General features: G+C 39.4%; 1 protein-coding gene across 1 annotated transcript in view; it reads left to right on the top strand.

Moving 5' to 3' along the window:
• LOC149285527 (3',5'-cyclic-AMP phosphodiesterase 4D-like) overlaps positions 1-22300 on the top strand; it is a 161502-nt gene extending 139202 nt beyond the window's left edge. The window contains exons 7-15 of the mRNA XM_089495281.1: positions 12789-12882; positions 15659-15831; positions 16544-16642; positions 16842-17006; positions 17390-17489; positions 19634-19788; positions 20927-21049; positions 21337-21519; positions 21899-22300. Coding sequence (XP_089351407.1) covers positions 12789-12882; positions 15659-15831; positions 16544-16642; positions 16842-17006; positions 17390-17489; positions 19634-19788; positions 20927-21049; positions 21337-21519; positions 21899-22300 — 1494 coding nt within the window. The remainder of the gene's footprint in view (positions 1-12788; positions 12883-15658; positions 15832-16543; positions 16643-16841; positions 17007-17389; positions 17490-19633; positions 19789-20926; positions 21050-21336; positions 21520-21898) is intronic.
• Positions 22301-27195: the final 4895 nt, after the last annotated feature.

Genomic DNA, 27195 nt, shown 5'->3' on the forward strand with positions numbered 1-27195 from the left:
ACATTGTGTATTAATATTAGAGGCTATGAACAGCTTTGTAAGGGTGAGAAACCTGTATTTTATTTCATTTTTTTTTCTGTAGTTTTCATGTTCTATCCGCTACAAATGTTTATTAGTCCTGAATGATGTTTGAGTCTCCACTAGGTGGCAGCAAATGTGTTTTGCCAACGACATCGGTTGTACCTGTCCGACCTCCAGACAGATCTGAGTTCACCTCATTGTGTCCCTCGAGGTCGTGAGAGTGAGGAGCTACTAATAGCCGCCTTTCTTGAACAGACATACCCCTAGCCAGATGGTGACAAATTGTTAGGAGTATTTGGAAGTCAGGCTCTTCGGATTTGTGAAGCCCTTCTCTAGAATGGTGCTTGTTTTGAGCAATAATTACAAAACTTCCTGCAAGCCATTTATTTGCTTACTAGTTTTTTGGATTAACAGTATTGCTGACAATACCAGCTTGTATGCTTTGTCCTGTGTGTGTATGTATGTATGTATATATGTGTGTATATGTATATATGTGTGTGTGTGTGTATATGTGTATATGTATGAGAAATATACACAGCCAACACATTTGTGTATGAGGAAGCCCGTGTAACAGTCACTATGGAAATCTAAAAGTGACCTTGTATCCGTAACCACGTTTTCTCAGTCTTAAAGTACATTGGGAACATTACGTTTTGAATTCAGGGCAGGGTTGTTTTAGCCATGCCCATATTTACCCCAGTGCTTTCTTTGAACTCTATAAGCATAAATGCATACATCTTTTTAATCATTGAACAAGAAATATCTAAATCAAATCTATATATGATGCGACCACGAAACCGCATCAATTCTTCTAGGTACACTTGCACAATGTCAGGGATTTTGTAGGCATATAGTTAGGTGTATGATTAAACAATTCTACTAAACAGGTGCTAATGATCATAAATTGTAATATGTAGGTTGAAGCACAATCGTTAATTGAAATGGAAACATCGGGGCAGGATGAATAAAACTGGGTGAGGAACAGCCAGACTCACGGACAAGGTGAGGTTGCTGAAGACAGGTTAAGTCATCCCCCGTGGCCAGACTCTCTCCCAGCCAGAAATTTAAATGCAGACAAAGAAACGAGCAATGCTAAGGACCATAGAAGCAGTGCCAAGGAAACTTGCAGCAGATGGAAGACATGTTATGCTTACTTACCTTCACAATCAGAAGATGTCCAGCGTTGCCATCAGCTCAGCGTTGGTTGTACCAGTGTCCCACGGTTTTCTGCCATCTACTGTCCGAAGAAGTCTGGTCAGAAGTGGTCTACATGGAAGACTTGCGATCAAAAAGCCATACCGCCGATGTGGAAACAAGGGCGACTCAACAAAGCACAGGAACCGGGGTGCAGAAAAGTGGCAACAGGTTGTTCAGGAATAGGTGTTTGCCTTATTCCTGTTTGTATGGCGGAGGTTCCTTACAAGCTTGGGGCTGCATTTTTGCAAATGGAATTGGGGATTTGGTCAAAATGTATGGTCTCTTCAGTGCTGAGAAATACATGCATCTGTTTGGCCGCAAATTTATTCTACAGCATGACAATGGCAAACACCCAGCCAAAGTCATTAAGAACTATCTTCAACATAAAGAAGAACGAGGAGTCCTGGAAGTGATGGAATGGCCCCTACAGATCCCTGATCTCAACATCGAGTTTGTGATAACATGAAGAGAGAGAGAAGCAACTGAGGCAGCCTACATTCACAGAAAAATTGTGGTTAGTTCTCCAAGATGTTTGAAACAACCTGCCTGCCAGGTTCCTTGTATCTAGAAGAATTGATGCTGTTTTGAACGCAAAGTGTGGTCACACCAAATGTTTATTTGATTAAGAGTTTTCTATTTAATCACTTACATGTTTAAATATATATCAGAATGGTTGAGACCAAATTTTCTTGCAGTCAAAGGGTTGATCGCTGCATTATGTAGGAAAAGCAGCCTTACAGGTGTTGTCTACATAGTATCATGTATAGGATCTGAACGTTGGCTCTGTGTGCCCCCTAGTGGATGATGTGAGGAATAACATACTCCGTGAGCTTTGACAGTAGACTGTAAGTCATGTTCTCTTTGCTTGTGTTTAATTGGAAAGTGAAATCAGTAGCACTTTATTCTTTAACATAGATCTACAAGCCTGCTTCACCGGGTTATATTCTTTCTGCAAATCAGCCGTGCACAGGGTTAAATCCCCAAACTAAGTTAATATATTAGAAGCATGTGCATGCTGTAAGTCTCTTCCCAATTGGCTCGATTGGTACGCCAAACCCATGACTTGAAGAAAAGTACTGTAACAAATAGCTTGCTCTTAATTTGCAAAAATGCAATATTATTCTAAAAGAGTAGTTCATAGCAGACTAGATGGGCTCAATAGTTCTTAAACTCTAAAAATCCTGTTTCTTCCAATTTCTTTTCTTTTTGTCCCCATAATATATGTTTTGACTAGACGAAACGCTAAGTGAATACAGAAAACACAGCTGGCTTTCTATTGGAAATGTTCTAATTTAAAAACAATTCTTTAACTTGAATTTCCAAAAAAGTTATTTACCCAAATCAGTGTCATAGCTTAATTGACCCAGACACGTTTCCTTGTGAATAATTTTGATGGGTGGATGTTGTGCTGTCTTCCATCTGGTGACCTTCCACTAATGTTCCTAATGTTCTAAACCGCTCAAGATATGTTACAAGCCGTGCCATAACCTCACCGCATAGCTGGCATTGTGAAGATGCCTTGCTCGTCTTTCCGACACGACGAACATTAATGGACTCATGAACTCTGCTTGGGGTAAACGGCAAATGCCGGTCTAATTTACGCTGGGTCTGGAAAGTTGGAGATGTTTGTGCGTGGCAGGTGTTTGACGTCATTTCATTTTGTCCTGTGGGAGCCTCTACGAGGTGCGGATTTTTTTTGCTTGCAATTGTGAGATCAGCTGATTTTTTAAGTTAATTTGAAAAAGGAATATTTGTTAAATTCAGCTCACAAATGGAATTTGGACTGAATTTAACAAATATTCCTTTGTATGTGTTTACATACATTTTGGGCAGATACATAGAATTCAACCTATTCTATTCTTTTAAATATTGTTTTTGAAAATATAATCTCACTGTAGCTTCCTGATTCACGTGTTAAAGAATAAAATCAAAGTGGTGACTGTATGTAATGACTGCTGATCGCGCCAAACACAAAATTAGGGCTGCAACTAACGATTATTTTAATAATCGATTAGTTGGCCGATTATTTTTTCGATTAATCGGATAAAAAAATGCAATTTTTTTTCTATTTAAAATAATGTAATAAAAAACGTACAATTTACACTTTCATCTCTTTATTGCAATGGCCTCTCTCTCTCTCTCTCTATTCACCTTCTTATTTTACTGACATAATAAAAGCTACAAGAACCCAAACACAGTGTTTCTCAAACTAGGTTTTAATGCAAAGTTATTAGTAAATATTAATTCACATGTTAACTATTTTTCATATTTAATAAAAACTATGAGAAGAAAGCCTTGTTTACATTTTTTTTTATTTACCAAACTGCCCCCCCGTTATGCACATCTGACCCCCAGCTTGCCACTCTGCCCCCATATATGCCTTATACCTCTTATATGCCAGATTCCACTGTGCCCCTGATATGCCACTGTGCCCCTGATATGCCTTATACTCCTCATATGCCAGTGATATGCAACTGAGCCCACTGATATACCTTTTACCCCCAGATATGCAGAGAGGCAGAGTGATGTATGGGAGGGGGAGGAATCAGAGGGGTGTATGGGATGGGGGAGAGAGACGGAAGTGAGAGACCGGCCGACAGTGAGGGGAATCCCCTGCAGCGTTGCGGGGGATCTGGATTCTAGTATTATAATGCGATCTCTGTTTGAGGTCAGATTATATAAGGAGAGGAGTTTTTCAGAGCATTTGCTCTGAAAAAAACCTATTTTTATAAAAGATAAAAATCGATTCGATTAATCGTTGACAACGATTTTCATTATCGATTATTATCGATTTTATCGATTAGTTGTTTCAGCCCTACACAAAATGATGTGCATCTAACACATAGTAAAGAAAGCAGCGATAAACAAGAACTGAATACGGTAATTACAATAACCGCTATGATAGAGTTCAGCTTTCACGGGATATATCTGGTTACCATGAGAACTTCACCGAGAACTTAACGCGTCTTGGAGACTTGGGAATATCCACTTTTGCAACAAGGGTTTCTTCCATCAGTGTCCGGATTACACAGATGTGATATTTACCTTCAGTTGATGAGATCTGCCCTTTTCATTCATCTTGTGTGTACTCGTGTGAGCCGCATAAATGTATCGCTGTATCTGCCTCGCCGGGCTCCCGAATAATGAGGGACGGAGGTCCTCTGAGCCAGAGAACTGGCCACGCTTCCCCATACGTTCATGGGCACGGAGGACATGCTGTTTGCCTTCCTACCCCTTTCCTGATGTCATGGACTACAAACTTGTTTCTTAGATGTTTTCTGTTTAAAATAATTTAATTCATGTCTTTGTTTAAAAAACAGATGCACTATATTGTTAATGCGAAGTCATTGTTGATAAAGTGGATTCAGTAGAGAGAGAAGGAGCTGCCAAGGAGCTTTACCTGGTGATGCCGGTAAAGCCGCATTGTGATGTATGGTCGCTAGTTATGTAATAGGCCCATATCCTTATCTGCTTAATTTGATTATCTTGGTTAAGCATAATCTGGAATTAGCGATGTGAGAGCGTTTGTTGCTATTCTGGTTATGTCATAAACACCTGACGTAGACGGAGAATGAAGCTCGGGGCTGGGGCTTGGATCGTCATTGGTCCCAGCTTCTTGTAAACAATCAATGCCTTTACAGATATTGCTGGTGATAATTCCTGTGAGTCAGCAGTAATGTGTATTGCAACACTAAGGACTTGAACCTCTACGTCCCTGCTTTACGGTTTAAAGTAGTTGTGTTCTGTTTGATATTTTTGATACACACTTCCTTGTTTTTAGGCAACGTTTAAAACTATTTTGTAGACCATGTCTTGAATGGTTTTAGATAAAATAAAAAGTTAACTTCTGCTGATTGTGCCTTTTTCAGTGATCAGGTTCTATTTCCTCCTTTCCTCCTGTGATGTCACATTTTCCTCCCCTGGTGTCTTCTTTCCTCTTCTAATGCCCTTAGTGTGCTTGGGTATGGGTTTATCTGTGATCTGTAGCCATTACAGTCAATAACTTGCCAGTTTTTTTGACTTCAGATAATTGCAAGAACATTCTTCGTGAATTAGAACATTTTAGGTTACAGTTTTAATATTTCTGTGCAATCGGCATAATTCCAAAAACGTTTCTGACAATTAGAAGTAACACAATGGATATTTCACAGCGGTGTTACGAGTTCCCCAGTATTACCCAAGTTTGCTTGTTTTGAGTAAGATCACCAAATTCATTCAGCACTTCATCTTCTCAAAACTCTGTAAGAACGTTACTTACAAAGTGTTAAGTATTCAAAATACAAAATAATCACCTTTTAAAATTATTTTTTAGCTATTAAATTGTGCTGAATATTTTCTGCAGCCCCGTTTTCTACCATATTTATCAAAAGCAAATAGAATCTTTCATTTTAAGAAAGTTTTATTTGATTCTAAGAACACTAGAGGGCGCAAAACATCAATAAATACATTGAAAATGGCTTTAGTAGGTAGAATAAATTGACTTTTTTTATTTATTTTTTTTTACAATTTCTTTCTTGTGATGACCGTACCAAAATATATTTTTCTAAAGGAGCTTTGGATGTCCTCTGAGGGATATATATCGCACCAATGAATAGTGTTCCTTTTATATATTTGTAATGTAAATAATGAGATGGGCGTATCTGTATGGGTCGGAGAAAAGATGAAAACTTCAGTTGGAGGTAGTATGTTTTTTGGGCTAACGTAGAAGATGATCTATAGTCGTATAAGCTGCTGATGAGACCTCAGAGGTCACTAAAGTTTAAAGACTGAACACAGGCAATAAAAATCAATAGCTCTAAAATTTGCTTTGCCTTTATCAATAGTAACGTATTTTCAGGTTAGTGTTTGTGACATCTACAGGCCATGGAGAACCCATGGGGCCTTCTAGCAGCATGGTGGGATTGTCCTTCACTTTTAGTGTTAAGAGTCCTCCAAGATTTACTTGAAAGGAATCATGGCAGGTGTTTTGTAGCAACTGAATAAATTATATTTTGGCTGTTCAGGTGAGTTTAGTTACAGAATCATCTGTTGAAATCTAGAAATGGCAACATCGACCGTTAGCTACTGCCTGGGACCACAATTTCAATAAGACCCCTAATTAAATGAAATTAAGATAAACAATAAAATGACTGGAATTCTCTTTAAAAATATATATATCCATAATAACAAATTCACCCTTGCTTCTAGAGCTTCAATGCTACATGGTGAGGCTTAAGTGTGTGTGTGTGTGTATACACCATATTTGCTCAATTATAAGATGACCCTTCCAAAATTTGAATATTCATTTAGGAGAAAAGGCCTGAATATAAGACTATACCCCGTAGGATAAAAGTAGCAGACGCGCAGACGTCCACCGGCTGCCAGAGAGGATGATCCAGGTCGCCCGCAGCGCTGCAGGGATCTGGATCTTAGTCTTGTAGTCAGACCTCTATTTGAGGTCGGATTATAAAATGACCTCGCATATAAAATGAGGGGTATTTTTCAGAGCACTTTCTCAGAAAAAATCTTGTTTTATAGTCTAGCAAATACGTTAATCCGGTATTGTATAATTGTAGGTGCCTTCATTCAACTCTTTTTGTAATAGATATAGCTATATTGGAAATGTCCATCAATTTAAGAAGTTGTTCTTGCTTTGTATTCTTCCTGCTGTCCATTAACTGAGTTAATCCCTTTTTTGAGATGCTTCAGTTTTATTTCAATGCAGAATTTTAATTGCATTACCACATATTCACTAAAAACATGGATTATTTATTTGGGGAATAATTGCATAACTGGAGATTGCTTCTGTGTTGACTTGTTACTTTAACAGAAGCAGGGTTCATTTTCTCTGTAGTGTCTTCATTTTAGCCATTTTAGGACCATTTTCCAAAAGAAAAAAAAAAAACGAAAACCAGAGTGCAGAAAATAGCATTTCCTTTAAATGGAACAATAGATTTGTGAAGGCTCTACGGAACAAAAAATAGAATGTTCCCTCGCCAGCTTTTACCTAAAGTAATGAAGAGTTATTTGGATGTAAGTATCTCATCTCAGTCCCGTCGTACAGACCTCGCTTTCAAGCTTGCGTTTGCGCGTCTGTTAAGAAACTGGGTCAGCTCATCTGAAAAAAATGTTTCAGCTCCAGACTCGGATTCTGCAACTCGGTAACAAAGCATGAAAAATGAATTCAAGACTTCTTCTGGATTCAACTTCAATATTAGCTGCAAAATTGGGTCAGCAGTGACATTTCCAACAAGCCTCGCAGCCGCACACACTCACACTCACACTAATATTTGTGATTGTATCTCCAATTTGATCCATACACTGTGCAACAGCATGATTGCATATTTAGATCCTGGGGTATAATGGCCCTTCTGGCCCCGGGGGCAGGTTAAGTTTGTAGTTTTGTTGTAGGATACAAGTAGCCAGTTTAGCTCACCAGGGTTAGCCCTTGATGCGTATTTTCTCCTTACCTATGACTTTGCTTTTACCGTACAGCTCCTTTCCTTTGCTACCCGGTACTAGCCTGCACGTGTTGGCTTCAAGGTCATTTTTTTAGTGCCCAGTACACTGCGCTATTATAAAATACATTATTATATGAGGTCACCTTCCAGAAACCTGCATTCAACTTATTTTAAATCAGTCAGTCGCTTTTCCCAAATCCTACGTGTTCTGTCCACTAAAAATATATAAATATATTACTGGGGGAAATGTATCTGTTCTGACAATGATTCCTCCCCATTAACCCTTCACTGTTCTGTTACTGATTGTTGTTGAGGCAGCCTTTGGAAAGAGAAGATGATAGGTAATTGATTAACACTGGCTGTGCCACACACTGCCACCAGGTTAACTACACAGAGCACAAGCTATTTATAATGTTTATTCATGAGTTTATCAAAAGTTTTAGGCAGGTGTGAAAAAGTGATGTGAAGTAAGAATGCTTTCAAACATAGACGGAATGCAAAGTGAGCGAATAGAAGAAAAATCTAAATTAAATCAATATTTGGTGCAGCCGCCAAAACAGCATCAATTCTTCTAGGCACAATTCTTCTTAAGGAATTCGGCATCAAAGAGACCATTCATTCTCCCCAAATCTCCATTTCCAGAATTGCAGCCCCAAATCCCTTTGAATTAGTCAGTTTGGCTGAAATTAATAATGCATTTGTGTCTGTGGCAAAAAGTGGCCCGTATTAGTCCCCGTTTTGGCAAAAATCATCCCATCATCTTACCTGTAAAGAATAATGAATTTGGGAGGGGAGAGAGAGAGAAAGCAGTGCTTCTGCCGTGTGCATCTCTGACTCTGAGCGTGATGGGAGTTAACATCCAGTGTAACTGGATAAAATAGCAAATAAGACTCAAAATAGGTGTTGGATAGTTAATGGGCATGATGAAAATACGCTGTACTCGATCCTGCTGTTCCGCAGATGCAGACCGTTGTATTCTTTTGTCTTAATTCATCCACATTCGCTGTAAAGAAGAAACGTTTCTTGAAAAGTCCCAGAAAGCTCTCTATGAGTAACCGAGATACAGCAGAGGAGGTTCAAAGTGTGCTAATGAATGATGTGTGTGCGGCGCAGGTACGGCAGGGATTCCATTACTAAATGTCATTTACAAAAGCGAGAGAAGCCGAGGAGATTCACCGTCTCTGCCAATCGGAGCATCTCCCTCCTGGTATCCTCTGCCTTCACCGAGGGAGGCGATTGGCTGGCTTGGGAGATTAGGGGCGGGCCGCAGGCTCTGCATGCTTTTCCTTGAAGGTCTCTGTATGGTAGCTGGTAGAGCCGGTCGCTCATGTAGCTGAGCATCTCTCCATACATTATTCATTGCGTCCTGGTGCACGGGAAACATGCAGAGTCCCAGCTCCCCGGATCTTGATTCAGCTCCAGCCGTTCCCTCGTTCTTGGTGATCGTGGACCACTGTAGCCCTGTGGATTTTTACAAATGGTATTCGTACAGCCGGAACTCGGCTCATTGGGATTTTATTCCAGAACACAGCATATGTACCTAAAGCCGCTTTTTTGCACAAAGACCCAGCAAAGTCAGAGACTAACTGCCATTTAAAAACACACAACAACAACCACAACGCGTGCTGATAATCCAATAGCTGCCAAGATGCCTGAAGCAAATTATTTACTTTCTGTGTCCTGGGGATACATAAAGGTAAACATTTTTGTTGTTTATGCTGTTTGTAAACAATCTTTGATGTCAAATAGATCCGGCTTATTTTGCCGCTGGGTGTTCGGGAGCTATTGTGAACCTCTCAGGTTTTCTGTTGATTTAAAAAAAAAAAAAAAAAAAAGGTTTTTCACGTTGGATTGTGTTATTACTAACATTTTACAACAAAAGGAGAAAGCTTACCTTTTTGATTACTGTCCAACGGAAGCCCCCCAAACCAAAATACTATGTGTTTGCATTCTGGTATATGATAAATATAACCACAGGGCAGCTTTATATATATATAGATAGATAGATAGATATATGTGTGTATAGATATATATATATATATATAGATATATATATATATATATATATATATATATATATATATATATATATAGGGTCTGTATTGTGGCTGCTGGCAGGGGTTCTCCTACGGTTCTTTTTGTGTTTACCTGTGCTCGGTACACAATGTGCTTGATTATTGACCGCAGGTCTACAAGGTAAAATAAGACCCTAATCCAGTGAATTGATTTCATGTTCTATTCCTGGATACATTGTGTAGCAATCATTTCAATCAAAAATAAAGATCTTGATTGGTTCCATAAGCTCTGTCTGTCTATTAATCTCTCTATAGTAAGCACCTGCTGGGTGCTACCATCATATGTTTCCAGTAATGGTTTGACTTGTTTCATGTTGAAAATCCCCTTCAGAAACCCATAGGGCAAATAATTTTTGGGTACAGTGCTGTGTATATAACAGAACAGGTCTTATTATTCTGCGGTGGGGGAGTAAAAAAAATTGGATGAGTAAGAATTTGGTAAAGACAATCCACATTTATTTTTTTTTGTTAATGCTTTCAGCGCCATTGAAAAAGCTGTTACCCCCATCGCTGGATCAATTGATCTTGTGAATGTTTTCATAATAGCAGAGAAAAGCATTGTGCTAATGTGTGTGTGTGTGTATATGTATGTATGTGTGTATATATATATATATATGTATATATATGTGTATATATATATATATATATATATATATATATATAGTATTATACCAGGATGTTACGATACAAACTATATACTTTATTTACAATGTTACCTACTATTTGCCCACCTGGCTTTTATTTTGAATTGGAGTCTTAGTAGTTCTTTATATATGGGTGAGAGTGAAGATATACGTTTACCCCGTAAGAGGCGGCAGTAGGGGTTTAAAGGGTCTTGTTTGTCAGTAATAACCGACCTACGCATGATTTGTAACCTAAAGAGCGAGGCATTGCAGGATGGATTGATTGTCTTTAAATTGATCTGTGGTATTATACATTAGTGCTGGTTTTAGATGCATAATGCTCGAGAATATACCTTCTGTCACCGGAATAATCAGTCAGTCAATCAAGCGGGTGACCCAAAAACCAAATGGAGTGTGATTTACAGAGTACGCAGATATAATGGACTTTTTCCAGTTAATATGTAGCATCTAATTTTAATTAATTCATTCACATTTTATATTAGAGAGGATATAAAGCATTATATCACAGTCTGTGTAGTAATAACTGGTTCCCAGTATGGAATATGTATAATACCTCTGCTTAGTTCTGTGTATGTACAAGACGGATGTCTAAAAAAATTTTTTAGAGCTAGTCTCTTCTTTCTTAGTTACTGAGAAGTGGAACAGCCTCCCAGCCGACATGGTAGAGGGTAGTACAGTAAACATGCATTGGGATAGGCATAAAGGTATCGTGACAAGACCAAGGGGTATTAAAGGTTTGAGTCTTTACAGCAGGAAAAACGGGCAGACTAAATGGGTTGAATCTACTGACACCTATTATAACCGATTCTGATTTCGAATTAATATGGTGCAGGTAGATTAGTGAAATGAACACCGAATAATGGAAGGTTGAACCTGTGATGGTTCTGGCCAGGAATTTGTGTTCTGATGATGAGAACGTTATAGAGGGATTGTGACAGAATGAGAAGGGGCGGTCAGTAGTGTCTCGGCAAAGTACGTGGGGTGTTGGTAATACCATCTCACGGGCAACACACTTAAGGGACTTCGGTTAAATAATTGGAGGATTAACAGGCAAGGGAGATAGAAAAGGAATTTTAATTGGGCAGCAGTGTACTCGGGGAGCAGAGTTTCAAACCTTTTTTATATATTAGAAATCACAATTACCTGCAAAAAAGTGCCTTTTCACTTCATATACAGTAGCATAATCTAATTTTAGGAACTCTTTAAACAAATTTTTTCCTTGAATAATCTGGCTTGCCTCTCTTTTAAAAATAGTGTTTTCGGTCGAAAACAATTCTAGTTTTCACTTAATGTTTTAGACAGCTGCATACTTGTCTTGTATGTGTGTGCTAGCTCTGGTATCATAGGCCAGTTTCCCACACAAACAAATCGTTGTTATACTGCCTTGTGGCAAACAATGGAATGACTTGGTCTTAATCGCCCAGAGGCACCTTTTAACTCACAAATGACTATGGAGGAAAGGACTTCATAAGACAGACAGGACTTTAGTATTGGTGCTAAGAATCAGCTCAACGTGGCGTTTCAGCAGGAGAAGTCACCCAAAATACCTTATGATTGACAGCTATGGCGGCCTCAAGGTCTACAGGTCTGTCCCAAGATGTTTTTGGGACAAATTAAAATAAAACCAAGTTCTCTTTAATACTAAACTGCATTACTATATACAGCACTTCACGCACTTCTATTCTTAAAGGGGAAAAGTCCATGGGATGACCCTTTTTAGGCAATTGTTCTCAACTCAGGTGTTGAGGGCCCTCTATGATCAAAGTTGGCCCATTAATTTTTTTTCCAGGTTTAACAGAATTGCAAAGAATTATCCTCCAGCTAATTAACAGCCTTAAAGTTATCTTTTAGTAGAATATGTCAGAGCGGTGTGTAAGACCGTGCCATTCTAAATGATAACTTGTGCTTGCCTTGGTTTGACACCTCCAAGGCTTATATTAACGTACAGGCCAAATCCGTATTTAACTCTAAACGTCTGAAGGACCAATCTCATCGTAGTTGTAGAGTTTTGATCTCTGTAATGGGTTTTTAGTATATTGTCCCGGCACGGTTTCATGGGAAATGATCAGTAGGCCCGGCATAAACTGAGGGGTGAGTTTGTCCCGCGAGCGTCTACTCAAACTAAGATGCGTTATGGTCGGCGTGGTATAGGACATGCACAGGTGGGTCCCTCAGTCCAGTGGCAACCCTATGCAGGTGCTGAGCATGTTTACATGTTAGTGCCAGGTCTGGACAGTGTCCAGTCTCGCGGTTTCCAAATCGTGTGATCGTTGCACCTCTGTGTAAGAATACGGCAACAGGTTACTGATCATATAGGGTTCCTCACAAATGTTGCTGATGTCATTTGTGCAATGTGTCATATATGGCAAAATTATGGCTCCTAATATATTTGTTTTTATTTTCTTTTACAGTTCAAAAGAATGCTCAACCGAGAGCTGACCCACCTGTCTGAGATGAGCCGATCCGGCAATCAAGTTTCAGAATACATCTCCAATACGTTCTTAGGTAAGGCCGGTAATTTGCAGCATTTCTCCCGGCCCTCTCCAGATGTGTCTGCGTTATATAAACTGAGCTGTGAGCTGGACAGGCAGAGACGCCTGCGGATTATGGCTTTAGAGAAGCTCCTTTAGTTTTCCCTAATTGGCGTCCCAGTGATCCCCAATGCATGGATGTGTTTGATGGTTGCTGTGCAGAGCCTACATATCCAAGACAATGAGTTAGCATCATGGATTAACACTTTCAGCTCTCTGGAGCATTAGACTAGTTAAACATCTGCCCTTTTTTAAGAGAATTCACGTGAGCTGCTGCAATCGGGAAGCAATTCTTCATTTCACAGCCATTCCACTTTCACCTGCTGCCTATTAATCCAATGATATGCTCTTCCCCTCTGGCGCTTAATTGGTTAATATTCGTAGGATCCGAAAGGATGTGAGGAATCTTTAGCGCCATTGTGGTTTATTTCACAGCAGCACGCATCGTGCGCGGTGAAGGGAGGAGTGTGTTTTTCTTCCCAAAGGTTAATTTTCTCACCGTGATTTTTTTTTTCCTGAGCGCTCTGTTCTATGACCCCGAGCATATGGCGGTGAAGTGATGCTTCGGCAGCCAACACACGATAAACAGGCAGCCCGTAAACCCATAAACAGGCCCGAGATGGGATTATACCCGGCAGCATGGAGCTTTTGGGATCTCCCTGCACTTCCGCTGAGAAATTTCCCTGGGGTGGAATAGAAAGTCTCAAGGAGAAAGAGCTGGGTTTGTGACACATGGTTTAAGAAGGATGTAATGGAAGATGTATTTAGACACACCTAGATTTTGTGCAATAACACAAATTTTATACATATATCTGCGCACAATGTGTGTTTTATAAACATTATGATCCCATTGTACAGCGCTATGGAATATGATGGTGCTATATAAAAGATAATGATGATCCAATGTGAGCTCCTATCTACCTCGTTATTTTTACTAATCTCATCTCCTACAAACCCAATCTCCTAAACTGCTACTCTTATCAGTTGTTTATACCATTTCTGTCCGGCCACCCTTTGGACTTAGACATCCCAAGAAGCCCACAGGTTGTGTAGCTGGGTTAGCCGACAGGAATCCAAGTAACTCCTCTCACCCTCAGCCAGCGTTTGGCTTTTGAGAACCGTTGGGGTCTGTAACTTTGCACATCTTGGGTGCCCTATGCTATTATTACTAAATTAGCAGTGCTTTGGACCCTCGAAGCTTCTGTATGGAAACGAGCTTAGAATCGACTAGATTGTAAGCTCATAAGGGCAGGGCTCTCTTCTCCTTTTGTACCACTTTGTTATTGTTTGTGATTTTAAATGTATTCTACCGACACTGATTGGAACAGCGCTAGCTCTATATAAATGAATGTAAAAAAGCTATGGATGCATTGCTCCCATAGAAGATAGTATCTTAAGCCACCATATTTGTATAACTAGAACCTTTGAAGACCTCAGGGCTCCTGTCTTCAAATGCATGGTTATATCTATAGAAGGTACCTTTGAACATCTACATGTTCTTACTAAATTCAGTCCTAATTCCACTAAAGGGTATCTCAGATCTTCAAAAGAATTTTAATTAGTCCTCATAGTAAGTCCTCTAGCCTCCATGGCCATGCAGCAGAATGCAATACTGCAGTTATCGGCTTGTTTTAATGCTTCCCGAGGACTCTGACTGTGAGTGAGACCCAAGGACAAGCTGCCCTTACCGTCTTGAATCGCATCTCGGTCTACATATCGAAGACGTATTTGTTACGTGTTAATTTTATAATGTAAAGGCAGACTATACATGTTTTCCGTTAGTATGAGCCGCCTGTAGAATGGAGCCGTGCTTTATTAAAAAAAAAAAAATAAAAAAAATATTTTCCATGGAAAAAGGACGGTTTGTGCATCAATAGACCATGATAAATGATCCTACCTTCAGCTTAACTAGGTTTTTTTTTTATTGGAAAGCAAGGGGGAAATCCCATGATGTGCAGCGACAAAAGCAATATTTTTCTGGCATTTTCCTGCTTCTGCATGAACTGCTCTGACAGCCCCAATTAGGATTTTCCCTCTTTGATCCGTTTGAACCGTGTGCATCTAACAGAGAATGAATATCTGGAGGAACATGGCCTTCTGCGTGGTGTCCAGATGCTGCCGTCGGGCAGAGAGCGGCTTCTCCCCTCTGTGCACACACGCTTACACAAAGAGAATAATACACACTTTCTCTCAGTGTATTATTCCATTGACAGACTGCCATCTAGCCATCAACCGCGCACAATAATATTCCCTTCCTTCAGTTATTAATCCATGAGATCATACACCGCGTGACAGTAAGGGAGAGGCCGGGTCACCTGCTGTGTGCTTTATAGTCGTAATCTATATGATTAAATGCAGCACGATGCCATTATAGGTGCTCCATAAAGGTGGTGTATGTAATATATGTAATGTTTTTGTATCATGGTATTGATGTTATAAGATAGAATCACATTGCTGCCTGGTCTTGAAATAAATGCATGTGGGCCGTTGGGTTCCCCTTTCTCATATAGATCGAAACATTGGGGATTACGGTTAAATAGCGATTCGGGGGGGGGGGGTTGGAAAGCGGTCCCATCACCATAGCAAACAATGGAATCATCGTAGCAGCAGGAGCATCTGAACATTCGTTGCTATGGCAATAACCTTTCCAACGTTGCACCAGGAAAGCTCCTTTTGGAATCTGTGGAATAACACCCGTTTTCTGCCGATCACTATGTGTTGTTGATGTATTTTTGTGTCCTGTTGTTCAGATAAGCAGCATGAAGTGGAGATGCCAACACCATCCCAAAAAGAAAAGGAGAAAAAGAAGAGGCCTATGTCTCAGATCAGTGGGGTGAAAAAACTAATGCACAGTTCCAGTTTGACAAATTCAAGCATCCCCAGGTTTGGAGTAAAAAGTGAAAACGAGGAGTGTCTAGCCAAGGTGAGAAACCGCATGGTGATATATAACATGTAGCACACGTGTGTTTCCTCCGTTAACATCAGCGCTGAAAGTAGTCATATATGTCACATGAACACACTTAAAGATCTAGACCAAATAATAATTCTGATAAATCTGCAGACAACCAAGGGACTGGATCTACCGGTTAGTCCCTTGCGGCATCCAAAATGAGCAAAAATAAGCAGGAGCAGAAATAAAACATACCTAGAAAAGGCTACCCGTGTATAGTGAATAGCGGAAGAGGACCCATTCCCAGCCAAAAATAAACACAAGAGCCACCACCAAGAGTATCCTGTAGTAGCCCACAGAAGTCAACAACTACGCCAGTAAAGCCAAACTAGAAGAGGCTATCTTGGCCAGTATGACCCCAGTCCTCATTCACTCTCGCTGTTGAAGACCTATTTTGGGGGAATCGTTTTCAGTAAACGTTCTCTGCCATGCTTTAGCTGTACACATACATCATCTATTTTTGTTAATATTTATACTTTTGGCAGTAGAGCTGCCAGAGTAGAGTTCTGTAATCACAGAATGGTAATTAATTCATCTTCCCACACACTGCATGTGTCTAGAAATATCAAGCGACGGCATAGAGAATGTTCCAGGCTGTGTATTGCCATATGGAGGAAAAAAGAATATTTTGTTCATTCTTGAACCTTTCCTTTAATTGTTGTTTTGATCTCTTTATCCTTCCTAGGAACTTGAAGATGTGAACAAATGGGGCCTTAATATTTTTAAAGTGGCGGACTATTCTGGAAACCGACCTCTTACAGTCGTCATACACACAATTTTTCAGGTTGGTGTTAGTGAAAATAATTAATACAAATTATGACTGGACTGCTTTGTATGCATATGAATATATGTATGTATGTGTATATATATATATATATATATTGTATATAGTATGCACATATTTAAAAATATATATATTTTATTCAATTTATCAATGGTTTTTTTTGTCATCCAATAATAATCTTTTTATTGTTCTCCTACAGGAACGAGATCTGTTGAAGACCTTTAAAATTCCAGTAGACACTTTAGTTACGTACCTAATGACTCTAGAAGATCACTACCACGCGGACGTGGCTTATCATAATAACATACATGCTGCAGATGTCGCACAGTCTACCCACGTGCTGCTATCCACCCCGGCTTTGGAGGTATGGATTTTGGTATCCAAAACTCTGTGGTTGTCATAAAACCTCAAGTGCTTTGATGTACAGTAGTAGCTTTAGTATCGGTTAAACTTGGGTTTTAAATGTTTCCGCAGCCGCCATGTCAGATCCCTAGCCTCACATTCCTTTATAGGGTACGAGACGTACACGAAACGCTCTGGATCCCTCTTTTAGACACATGTAGAACGTTACAGGATCTACTGGCTCTCTAGAAATAAAATGTAATGACAACAATATAGACTCCTTGATGTCTCTGGAAGGCCCGGTCCCTGGAATTTCATATTTGTCCCTGATTATACATCCACTCGGTTTTAAACCGGGTGACTTTTTAACCCCTCTGATGTTTTGTTATTTTTTTTTCCGTGTAGGCAGTCTTCACAGATCTTGAAATTCTTGCTGCAATATTTGCCAGTGCAATACACGATGTTGATCACCCTGGAGTTTCCAACCAGTTTCTCATCAACACAAGTAAGCGATAAGAACCTGAAATGTTGGAAAGCTGAGAGTTTCTATTGTTACCTAGAACTATGTATGGCCGAATCTAGACATGTGACATTCACTGTTCTCTCCACATGGATATAATCACGGTGGTTTCACGATATGCTTCGTAACCAAAGGGACGCCCGAGAGTGTAAAATCAGTCTGATGAATCGTCCCTCAGCAAACGGGGGGGAGAAAGTCATTGAGAGGATGGTACATGTGACTAATTTGTGTACTCTGGACGATCATTAAAGAAAAGGTTTAACCTGCTCAAATCCAGAAAATAGATATTAGATGTCTCCATTGATGGTGTAATGGCCTTACTGTAGCTCTTTACTCATCGTAGCAAGTCAGAATGGATATTTGGGTTCTAGGCTTGCCTGTAATCTGGATTTCTGTGTGTGAGGACTGTCCTCCGTTTCAGTGCCAGAGCAGTCCTACAACAAAGCCATCTACAAAAAGTATCCAACCCGTAGGCGAGTGCAGTGATCTAAACAGATGACAAAATAATGCAATTGTGTGCAACACATTTTCACAAGGAGTATTATGTCGATCGGGGCAGTACCGCCAGTAGTCTGTAACATGCATTTCTGAGACCGGACCTGGGATTGTTACTACTAAGGCGCCATGGCCTTACAGGAGACGAGTGAACGTGATTGAGCTGCTTTCAATGTAATAACACCTATGCAATATTTATCATATAGTACAAGCATTTATTTTAACCACCATCTGTCACCGTCGCTTTGTTCCTGATTGTACTAGACAGGTGTGTTTCTGTCTCAATGTCACATAAACACAGAGCACAAGTAATTACATTTGCTTAAAGGTGCTGTTTCCGCTGCTTTGGCAATAAAGCATTAGAAATGTCTTTCAGGTCCACTCTACCCGTGGTGTCCTGGTAAATGCATATGGGAGTTGTTTTTTACATGTAAAGCCGAGAAGCATGTAGGTAGGGGTGGTTACCTTCCTCCGAGAGGGCCAGCATAGCTGGAGAGCCCGGTAGTGTTAGTCATTTATACACGGGGGTTATATGTGGATTCACAAGCAAATCACCTAGGGGAAAAAAATTTATCCCAAAATCATCAGATCAGAGCCCGTCGTGAGCCAGTGCCCCCTTTCTAGCCCTCCCGGGGGTATATTTACCCTTGGGGCTGCCCTAGACTCGACCCAGGGCAGCACACAGAGTGGCCGGATCGCCGCACACCTTTCAAAAACAGTGCGCAAGGCTATGACGACATGTCCCACCGTGTCTTAAAGGCAAACAGCGCCACCTTTTTACGGAGGCTGTTCTGAGCCGGTGCAGTCAGTGCATAGCATTAATAAATAGGTTGGTTGGGGAGATTGAAGATCCCCCTTGTAATCGGCTCATTGTTCAGTGGGACTTGGACGGGCCCAATCGCCCAAGAGGATGATCTGCCCTCTAGTTTTGTACCAGGAGGACCTGCTTGGCCCCTCCGGACCTTCTGCTCTGGGCCGGGATACGTCACTGCCTGCAATAGAGGAGATTTTGTAACGCACCCTCTGTGCTCTGGAAAGCCTCGTGTGTCTTGTGCATGAATCTAAAAATAAATGTGCTTGATTGTCAGAGAAGACACTGTCACACCGACTCTCCCCATCCCCCCCACCCAGTCTTAACGTCTACTTCATGCCAAGAAGGGATTGCGTTTTCCTAATAATACATTGACTTGTATGATGGCCGGCATATAAGCTTTGGCCCCTTTTAGCAATTGAAGGGGTTAATTACGCCGTGTTAAAGTGTGAGGTTTTAGGTGAATCGTTTTCTGGATAGATTGGGCCGCAAGAAGCTATTTAGTCTTGAGAGCTGGTCTCCGAACAGGTTTAACAATGTGCTATATGGGTGAAACAGATACAAAGAGCTCACCATCTAATATGAAAACATTGTAAATTTGTCGTAAACGCGATGGAGCCTAATGTGCTCTATAAATAAACATAACGTAACGTATGACATCACTTAAAAAACCAAACGATGCAGCTACTGTCTCATGCTGCTTTATTGAGATTTGAGATCTTAGCAATCAAGTAATCAGCCTTTAATTAGCATTAATCATTTAAAAAAAAAAAAAAAGTCCTGCATTGGTTTTTATGTTAAAGAGCAATGATTTTGCTTCCAGATTCGGAATTGGCCTTGATGTACAACGACTCATCCGTGCTGGAGAATCACCATCTAGCTGTAGGTTTCAAGCTGTTGCAAGAGGAGAACTGTGACATTTTCCAGAACTTGACCAAAAAGCAGAGACAATCACTAAGGAAAATGGTTATTGACATCGTAAGTGCCATTATCAGATTCCCTTTTTCTCTATTTTTGTTATTTATTCAACATGCTATCGTATCAGGGGTTAAACGTATCTGCTCCAGTCCATTTACTAGGGCCTTTGGCAACTAAAGACGTGAGGAAGCTTTTGATGTCAGCCTTAGCGTTCCTCAGAACCTGCCGTATTAGTTTGACTGAACTGTAACCCCCCCGCTTCTGCGTTCGCGCAGTAAGGTGTGACAAATTAAAAAAGAATAAGACCTTATTTTATCCACCTTCACAGGAACATTTCTCAGGGTTTTAAATAGAGTTAACGTGAAATGAGGCAGCTGAGAACGTTGCAGGACTCTTATAGATTTTCCTGTTTTCCTTGAACGTATCTTTTAACCCTTTGGTGCTCCAATGAAGATTCCTTGTTGCATTTTTGGATTCTCTTGAAGGTTTCAATTTTGGGAACGTTTAATATATAATTGCCCCCCGTCTCTGCTTCTGCTGACTTTGCTGGTTACTGATGATTAGAAGCACCATGTGTTGATTCAATGAATTGTTCATTTCTAGGCCTGTTTTCCTTGTAGACCATGAGACTTTATCTGGCCTACTTCTGGGTTTATTCTTGGTGCTGCGTTGTTTCCCCTTGTTACAGTGACTGCTGTCTGTGGCGTTTTTTATGGATGGCTTTTTGGGTAGAATGCTGACAGTTTTACTAATGCTACACAAGATCTGACAATTGAGGATATATGAATATCTGCCCTAAGGAGATTATAGTCTAAATTTGGTACTTTTACTGGAGGCAGAAGAAAAAAAAGTGTTTTTCTGGTCATGGGAAGAAATCCCCGTGCAGCCCACTCTACTTGGCACCTATATTTTAATGTTATTCCTACATAGAATACCATAGACTCAATTCAATATAATACATTTCCACTTCTCAGAACTGACATTGGTAAACATGTTATGGGGGGGGGGGGGTGTACCTCCCGGTGGCTGCACTCAGGACTGCCACTCCTGTCACCCCAGCCATCTCTATAATTGACATGTTTATATTGGAACAGTATGAATACTGTATATGCTAATATACTGCATCTGGTTGTCCAAGGGTGGTGGGAGTTTTGTATTTCACATTTCTTTATCAAAAGCATTATGTTCCTTCTCCTAGGTGCTTGCAACGGACATGTCAAAGCATATGAATCTACTGGCTGATCTGAAAACAATGGTGGAGACTAAGAAGGTGACAAGCTCGGGAGTCCTCCTACTCGATAACTACTCAGACAGGATTCAGGTAAATAATAAATATTGTGCGTCGTTTATACACCAGATGAGAGCGTGTTACCCAACGCCCATTACTTAATGCGAGTTCAGACATCCAAGCCACTGGCAGAGAAGCAGAGAAATTGGGTTAATGCTATACTGTTTCCTTATTTATCTTGTGATGTAAATCCTGCACGCCACGAATCTTCCAGACTTCACTTCACAGCTACACCAAAGTGTAAATGAAAAAGAAGCCTTCTGCCTCCTGTGTAATAACGCAGCGGGTGATCATTCGCAATGTTTTTATGTCTATTTCAGGTCCTGCAGAACATGGTGCATTGTGCAGATCTAAGCAATCCAACCAAGCCTCTGCAGCTTTACCGGCACTGGACGGACAGGATCATGGAGGAGTTCTTCAGACAAGGAGACCGGGAAAGGGAACGGGGGATGGAGATCAGCCCCATGTGTGATAAGCACAATGCGTCTGTTGAAAAATCACAGGTATTTAGTAGAACGTTTAACTTTTTAATAGAGGTTATTTGCGTTATACGTTTATATATTCGGTCAACGTCAGACACCTCTGCGTTTTAAAGGCTCCAAGAAGTTACGATTGAGCAGCTGCTACTTGAAATACCTTCACAGTTAACATAATTGTAGTCAGGATTCCGTCTCACACACAGAACCAAGAACATTAAGGGTGCTGTTCCACCTGTTCTTCTGAATGTATCAGTTTTGTAACTAAATGCATCAGAAACATTACTCCAAACCCTTCACAGAAATTTCTCCTTGGACAAGTGCAGTATGTTTAGTTACTTTTGTGTTTAAGTTTAAAGTGAACTAAATGCATCCTTTGTTCATTCTTCTCATTTTTTTTCCCTAGGTTGGCTTCATAGACTACATTGTTCATCCTTTGTGGGAGACCTGGGCAGACCTTGTTCATCCTGATGCCCAGGATATTTTGGATACATTGGAAGACAATCGTGAATGGTACCAGAGCACAATTCCTCAAAGTCCGTCTCCTGCCCCTGAGGAGCAGGAGGAAGGTAGACAAGGCCAAACCGAAAAATTCCAGTTTGAACTAACGCTGGAAGAAGATGGGGAATCGGACACCGAAAAAGACAGTGGTAGTCAGGTGGAAGAAGACACCAGCTGTAGTGACTCAAAAACACTTTGTACGCAGGATTCAGAATCTACTGAAATTCCACTGGATGACCAAGTGGAAGAAGACGAAAGTCAAACTGAACCTAGCACACTAGAAGGGGGGCATTCCCCCGACACGTAACAGCGTGAAAGCTTTGTTTTGACCGTCCTTTACTTTGTTTTTGGTTCATTTTTGTTTGTTCAAAAAATGGTTTCCAAAGTGCATGAAATATGCCACAACCATGGTCACACCTCACTTTCATCTGCCAGGATGTTTGTTGATCAAAACAGACATAATTTGCTTAGTTTGGCACTCAGGAATATTTACCAGAAATCCATTTCTACGGCTTTGGAAAGCATATCTGAGGAAATTGTTGGCGAAACAACTAAAGAGCTCCAAAGAGCTTTCCGTGGAGAGCAAGTGTTTAGAGGAAAACAAAACTGAAACACTGAGTTTTAGCTTGCTTCTGGGTCTGAAAGATCGATGGCATCATCAAGAACCACCAGTATGGAGTGCATTCTTTGCAGTGTAAAGTAGAGGAATATTATTGGCAGGACGCGTCATGGATGGGCGCAAAGCATCAGGATGATGAGCTGTGGAAATTACATAATTTTCTAATTTTAAGTCTTCCTGATAAAATGACTGAAACAAAAAATAAAAACATGAGCACGCAGCTCTTTTGAGAGTTGTCGTGCTCTCCGCGTTTTGTATCATATGTAAAACAAGAGATTTTTTTGTAGAGCTTACTTTTATTAAATATATTGAGGTATTCTATTTAAAGAAAGTACGTTTGGAAATTCATCCACCACTGATTATTAATATTATTTTTTTCCCCAAAGAGTAACTTGCAAGTTTTCAGTACAATTATTGTGCTACACTGGATGACTGCTTCTGGTTCTGAATTGATTTGCACCTTAGAATTTCATAGCAATTAATTGAACTGTGTAGAGTTCCATTCTTTTATACGCTTGAACCTTTCTTAAAGACACCGTCTTGCAGGAAACCCTTTCATTACAGCATAGATTTTTTTTTTTTTTAATTCCTCTTTTAAATAATAGGGCACTTTCCCAAACTATATTGGAAGGTCAACTCCTTGATTTGGACAGTTTTTTTCAAAAGTAGCAATTTCCCCATAGAAATTGTTCTTTTACAACAAAGCATGAATAATATGAATCAGTGTATTGTGTCTTATGTTGGCCCATACAGTGAATCTTTTGTGTTGATTTAGTCTTAGCGTACCAACACAAGAGCCAGGATTTGTACTAAATCGTCAGGATGCCTCAAAGCTTTGTATATTATTCTTTTATTCGAATTGGCCTTTGTGCAATACCGCTAGGAAGTTGGTACTAGGTTCTTCAAGGTAAATATCTGGGGTTGTACTTTACAGGCTCGCTACTACCAGATATTTCAGTTTCAATTGTTACCGGTTATATATGAACTCTTGAATAACATTTATCGAGGAGCCCTTCACTTCCTCGTACGTGTAAATTTCTCAGTAAACCAAAAAAACAAACAAACACATAGTAAATTCTGCATCAATTTAAAATAGATATCCAGTGGTAGTATTTAAACCCTATTTCTCAATAGCAGTTACGTATACACGGTTCGAATCATTTAGCACAGTGAAACTGATGCTTATGGGCATCTGTAACTCATACAACTGCATTTAGTTGCATGCAGACTAATGTTTTGTGTATACATTGGCCAAAATATTACGGGAAACGGATGAGGGGGGAGGAAGCAAAATAATTTTTATTTTTTTAAAAAGAAAGTTCTTTACAAAGGTCTTCAGCCTTTGGCTTAGCCTTAAGTGTCACTTATTTGTGTTTTTTGTGAATCTTCACCATACTTCATTTGTAGTGGGGGGTCTACCCTCCAGCAGCTGTACCAGACATGCTAAGTTTCTTCATATTGTCCTCCTACCCATGGAGTGCCTGGAATGTAACAATTAAATATAAAGCAATATTATTTCCAAAAATAAAGATTTGACCTGAAAGGGTTAACAACTGCACTAATGGAAATCACACCATATTAAGCAACATGCCACCACATTTAAATAAAAAAAAATGATAAAAAAAAAAAAACCATGAGAAATTCATAATCCATAGACAATCAACATGTAGACATTGTTTTGTAAATCCAGGGATCTAATGCACTGTACAATCCATTCATTCTCTCGCTCTTTTTTTAATTTTTTTTAGTTATGAATTTTTTTAAATATATTTTTTGCCAAATTGTAGTCTTGTATGCTACTTCATCCATTTGAGCAGCAGTGGATTTTGACATGTCACATGGTCCTCTGATGCTCCAATGGGTAAATCCTTTAAGTGTCTTTATACATTTTAATATGTATATTATCACAACATAGTTCAATGCAAAGTCTACATGCTGTACGGCTAAACTTTAGTTGCCAAACAGTATCCTTTCTCAACTGTGTTTTTTTTTTTTTTATTACATCATCGCTTGTCATTCTGTGATGGGGATTGTACAGTAGGTACAGTAATTTGTGCTTAGTGAAAGAGGAAAAACTTGAAATGGATTTACAGAAAGTGTCAATTCCTGTTTTAGAAGCCTATTTATTTTGTCATTACTTTGTGCCATGCATTTCTTTTTATTCTCACCAAATGACCTCACCTGTAATACAGTCTTGTTCGTCTCTGTTTACAACCATGTATTTATTGTAATGTACATACGATAATGTTAATTGTAAATTACCAGTTCTTATTATGACATCATCTGTAACGGGTGGTGTTCCTATATCTTGAAGCTCTTGGTGAGACAATGAATATTCTGTATATTTACTCCCTGTACATGTTTTATTATTTTTTTTCTTATTCTGTATGATATGTCACTGTAGAGCATCTTTATGGAAAAATTGAAGGAAAAAAATTCAAAAAAAATGATATAAATTTAAAAGCTGCAGGTCTTTGGTCCCAGGGCTGTGCCTTAACTTAAAAGTATATTTTTCGTGTTTTGCTGCATTTAGAAGAGAGAATGTTGAGAGAAGGCTGGGCATTCCAAGTTTTATTTTACTTGCCTTCATTCATGCACTTCTAAAAATACATTTTTCCCTCATAGTTGACAAAACAAGACTGTCATGTCATATGTAGCCTATTTTAACCATAGTATGGAGCTGTTGGGCCTTTGTGATACCCAATTATAGATAATTATATAGTGATATAAGCTTTTCAGACCTCACAGGTCCTTCTACAGATTTAATCTGAGGTCCTGATTTTACTCCACTAAAAGGCGTCACAAACTTCTTAAAGCTTTTTTCCTTTCTTGGACCAGTATGGCAATATCCATTATAAAGGATAAAATCAAAGCTGGCATATTCTGTGTCCAGTGATTTTGTGACCAGTTCATTCTTCTAATCCTTCTTGTGGCAAAAAATGGATACTGATGTACTGGTGTGGGGAAAAAGCCGTTAGACTTATGTGATGCCATTTCCTACAAAATGGTCTCATAACTTTTCACAACCCTAGATGTCTTTGAGTCTGATAATTTCTCCGATAGCGAGTGCGATTAGCTTGAATGATTGCCTTGTCCTGTGAATAAGTTGGGCTGCTAAAGGTATCAAAACAGTTTTGTAACTGTGCTGGACCCCAATTTTAGGAAGATTATTGGGACTGGGCATAGTAGCCACTTTACCATGGGTGGGGAAATTGACAAACCCAGGAACTGGCTAACCTATTTAACACACATGGCAGTGGATTTCACAGAGGCCATTGGCACCAAACTAATCTCTCACATACAGCAATAGCCAATACACAACAGAGATAAAGGGAAAGGCAAGTAACACTTTAACGTAGAATAGATGGCGAGTTATGCTTCATATACACAGCAATGGAAACTAGGGAGATAACCCAAAATATTACAAGTTAATATAAAATTACAGTGCTAACAACCTTCATAAAATGGGGGTACAGCATCTGTTACACTGTTACCTTGACAGCTCTGTAAATGAAGAAAATATGAATTTGTGCTACCAAAAATGTGGCATTTTTGTCCCAGTTAACACTGTTTAGTGTATATGGTATATTTTCAAAGCTAAATTTTAACTGATTTCTATAATTTTATATGATTATAAATGTAACTGACTATTAGCTTATATAATATAATCATAAGGCTGCCAATATTATGATTATAATAGCAGAAATCTTGATTTTAGCTGACCCAGTGGATGCCTCTGCTGTGCTACATGTAAAATAATGTAATAACTATCAGGTTGCTGATGGTGCAACACCTTATTTTATTTATTATTTATTTAAGCTGTGTTAAAAATACTTAAGCTACAGCAGTTGAAATATGCTTTAAAGCAAGATGTCAGCTCACAGCACTATCATATTAATGAGTATTAAATATATAATACATAATATGAATTAAATACATCACATTGTATGATGTTAGTAAATATCTAGCAAGGAGAATACGTGTTCCCTTTATAGCTGTTCTTCTGCATGTATAGAAAACTCAGAACATCGTAATGTTTCTTTAAGATAACACTAATGCTTGTGTTCTAAAATCCAAAGCAATTTTTTTTTTAAATTTAATTTATCTATATTGCTGTACAGGGAACTATAGATGCACTATAATATGCATTTGTGATAAATGTATCCTAGATATTATTTAAGCAACTGTACTTAGGCAAATAATTGAGAATTAACTGTAATTAGATAAAAATCATATAAAAACCCAACTATTTTTTATTAAAGACTCCAGGCTTTGAAATCACTGCTTATCCCCCAACCTCTGTGCAAGTAAAGCAGGTGCTTAGTGAATAAAAGTGCAGTAGTGATGGGGGTGCCTGTCCTTGGTACTAAGTGGTTTCCAGTGAGATCCTCAAGACACCCAAAGTCCAATTTTTGTTGATATCCATAATATAACAAAAAAGTGATCTCTAAATCTTGGCCTACTAGAGTGACTTGAGAAAATCATTGGAAACCACTGCTTGTATTGACAGCACGGCAGTGACGCACACGAGCCTAAATAAATGCCTTCTACAAAATACCATTTGTGCTTTGTGGCCATTTAGA

The sequence above is a fragment of the Sceloporus occidentalis genome, unplaced genomic scaffold, assembly GCF_023333645.1.
Source record: "Sceloporus occidentalis isolate IW3139 unplaced genomic scaffold, rSceOcc1.0.p SCAF_78, whole genome shotgun sequence".
Classification (NCBI taxonomy): domain Eukaryota; kingdom Metazoa; phylum Chordata; class Lepidosauria; order Squamata; family Phrynosomatidae; genus Sceloporus; species Sceloporus occidentalis.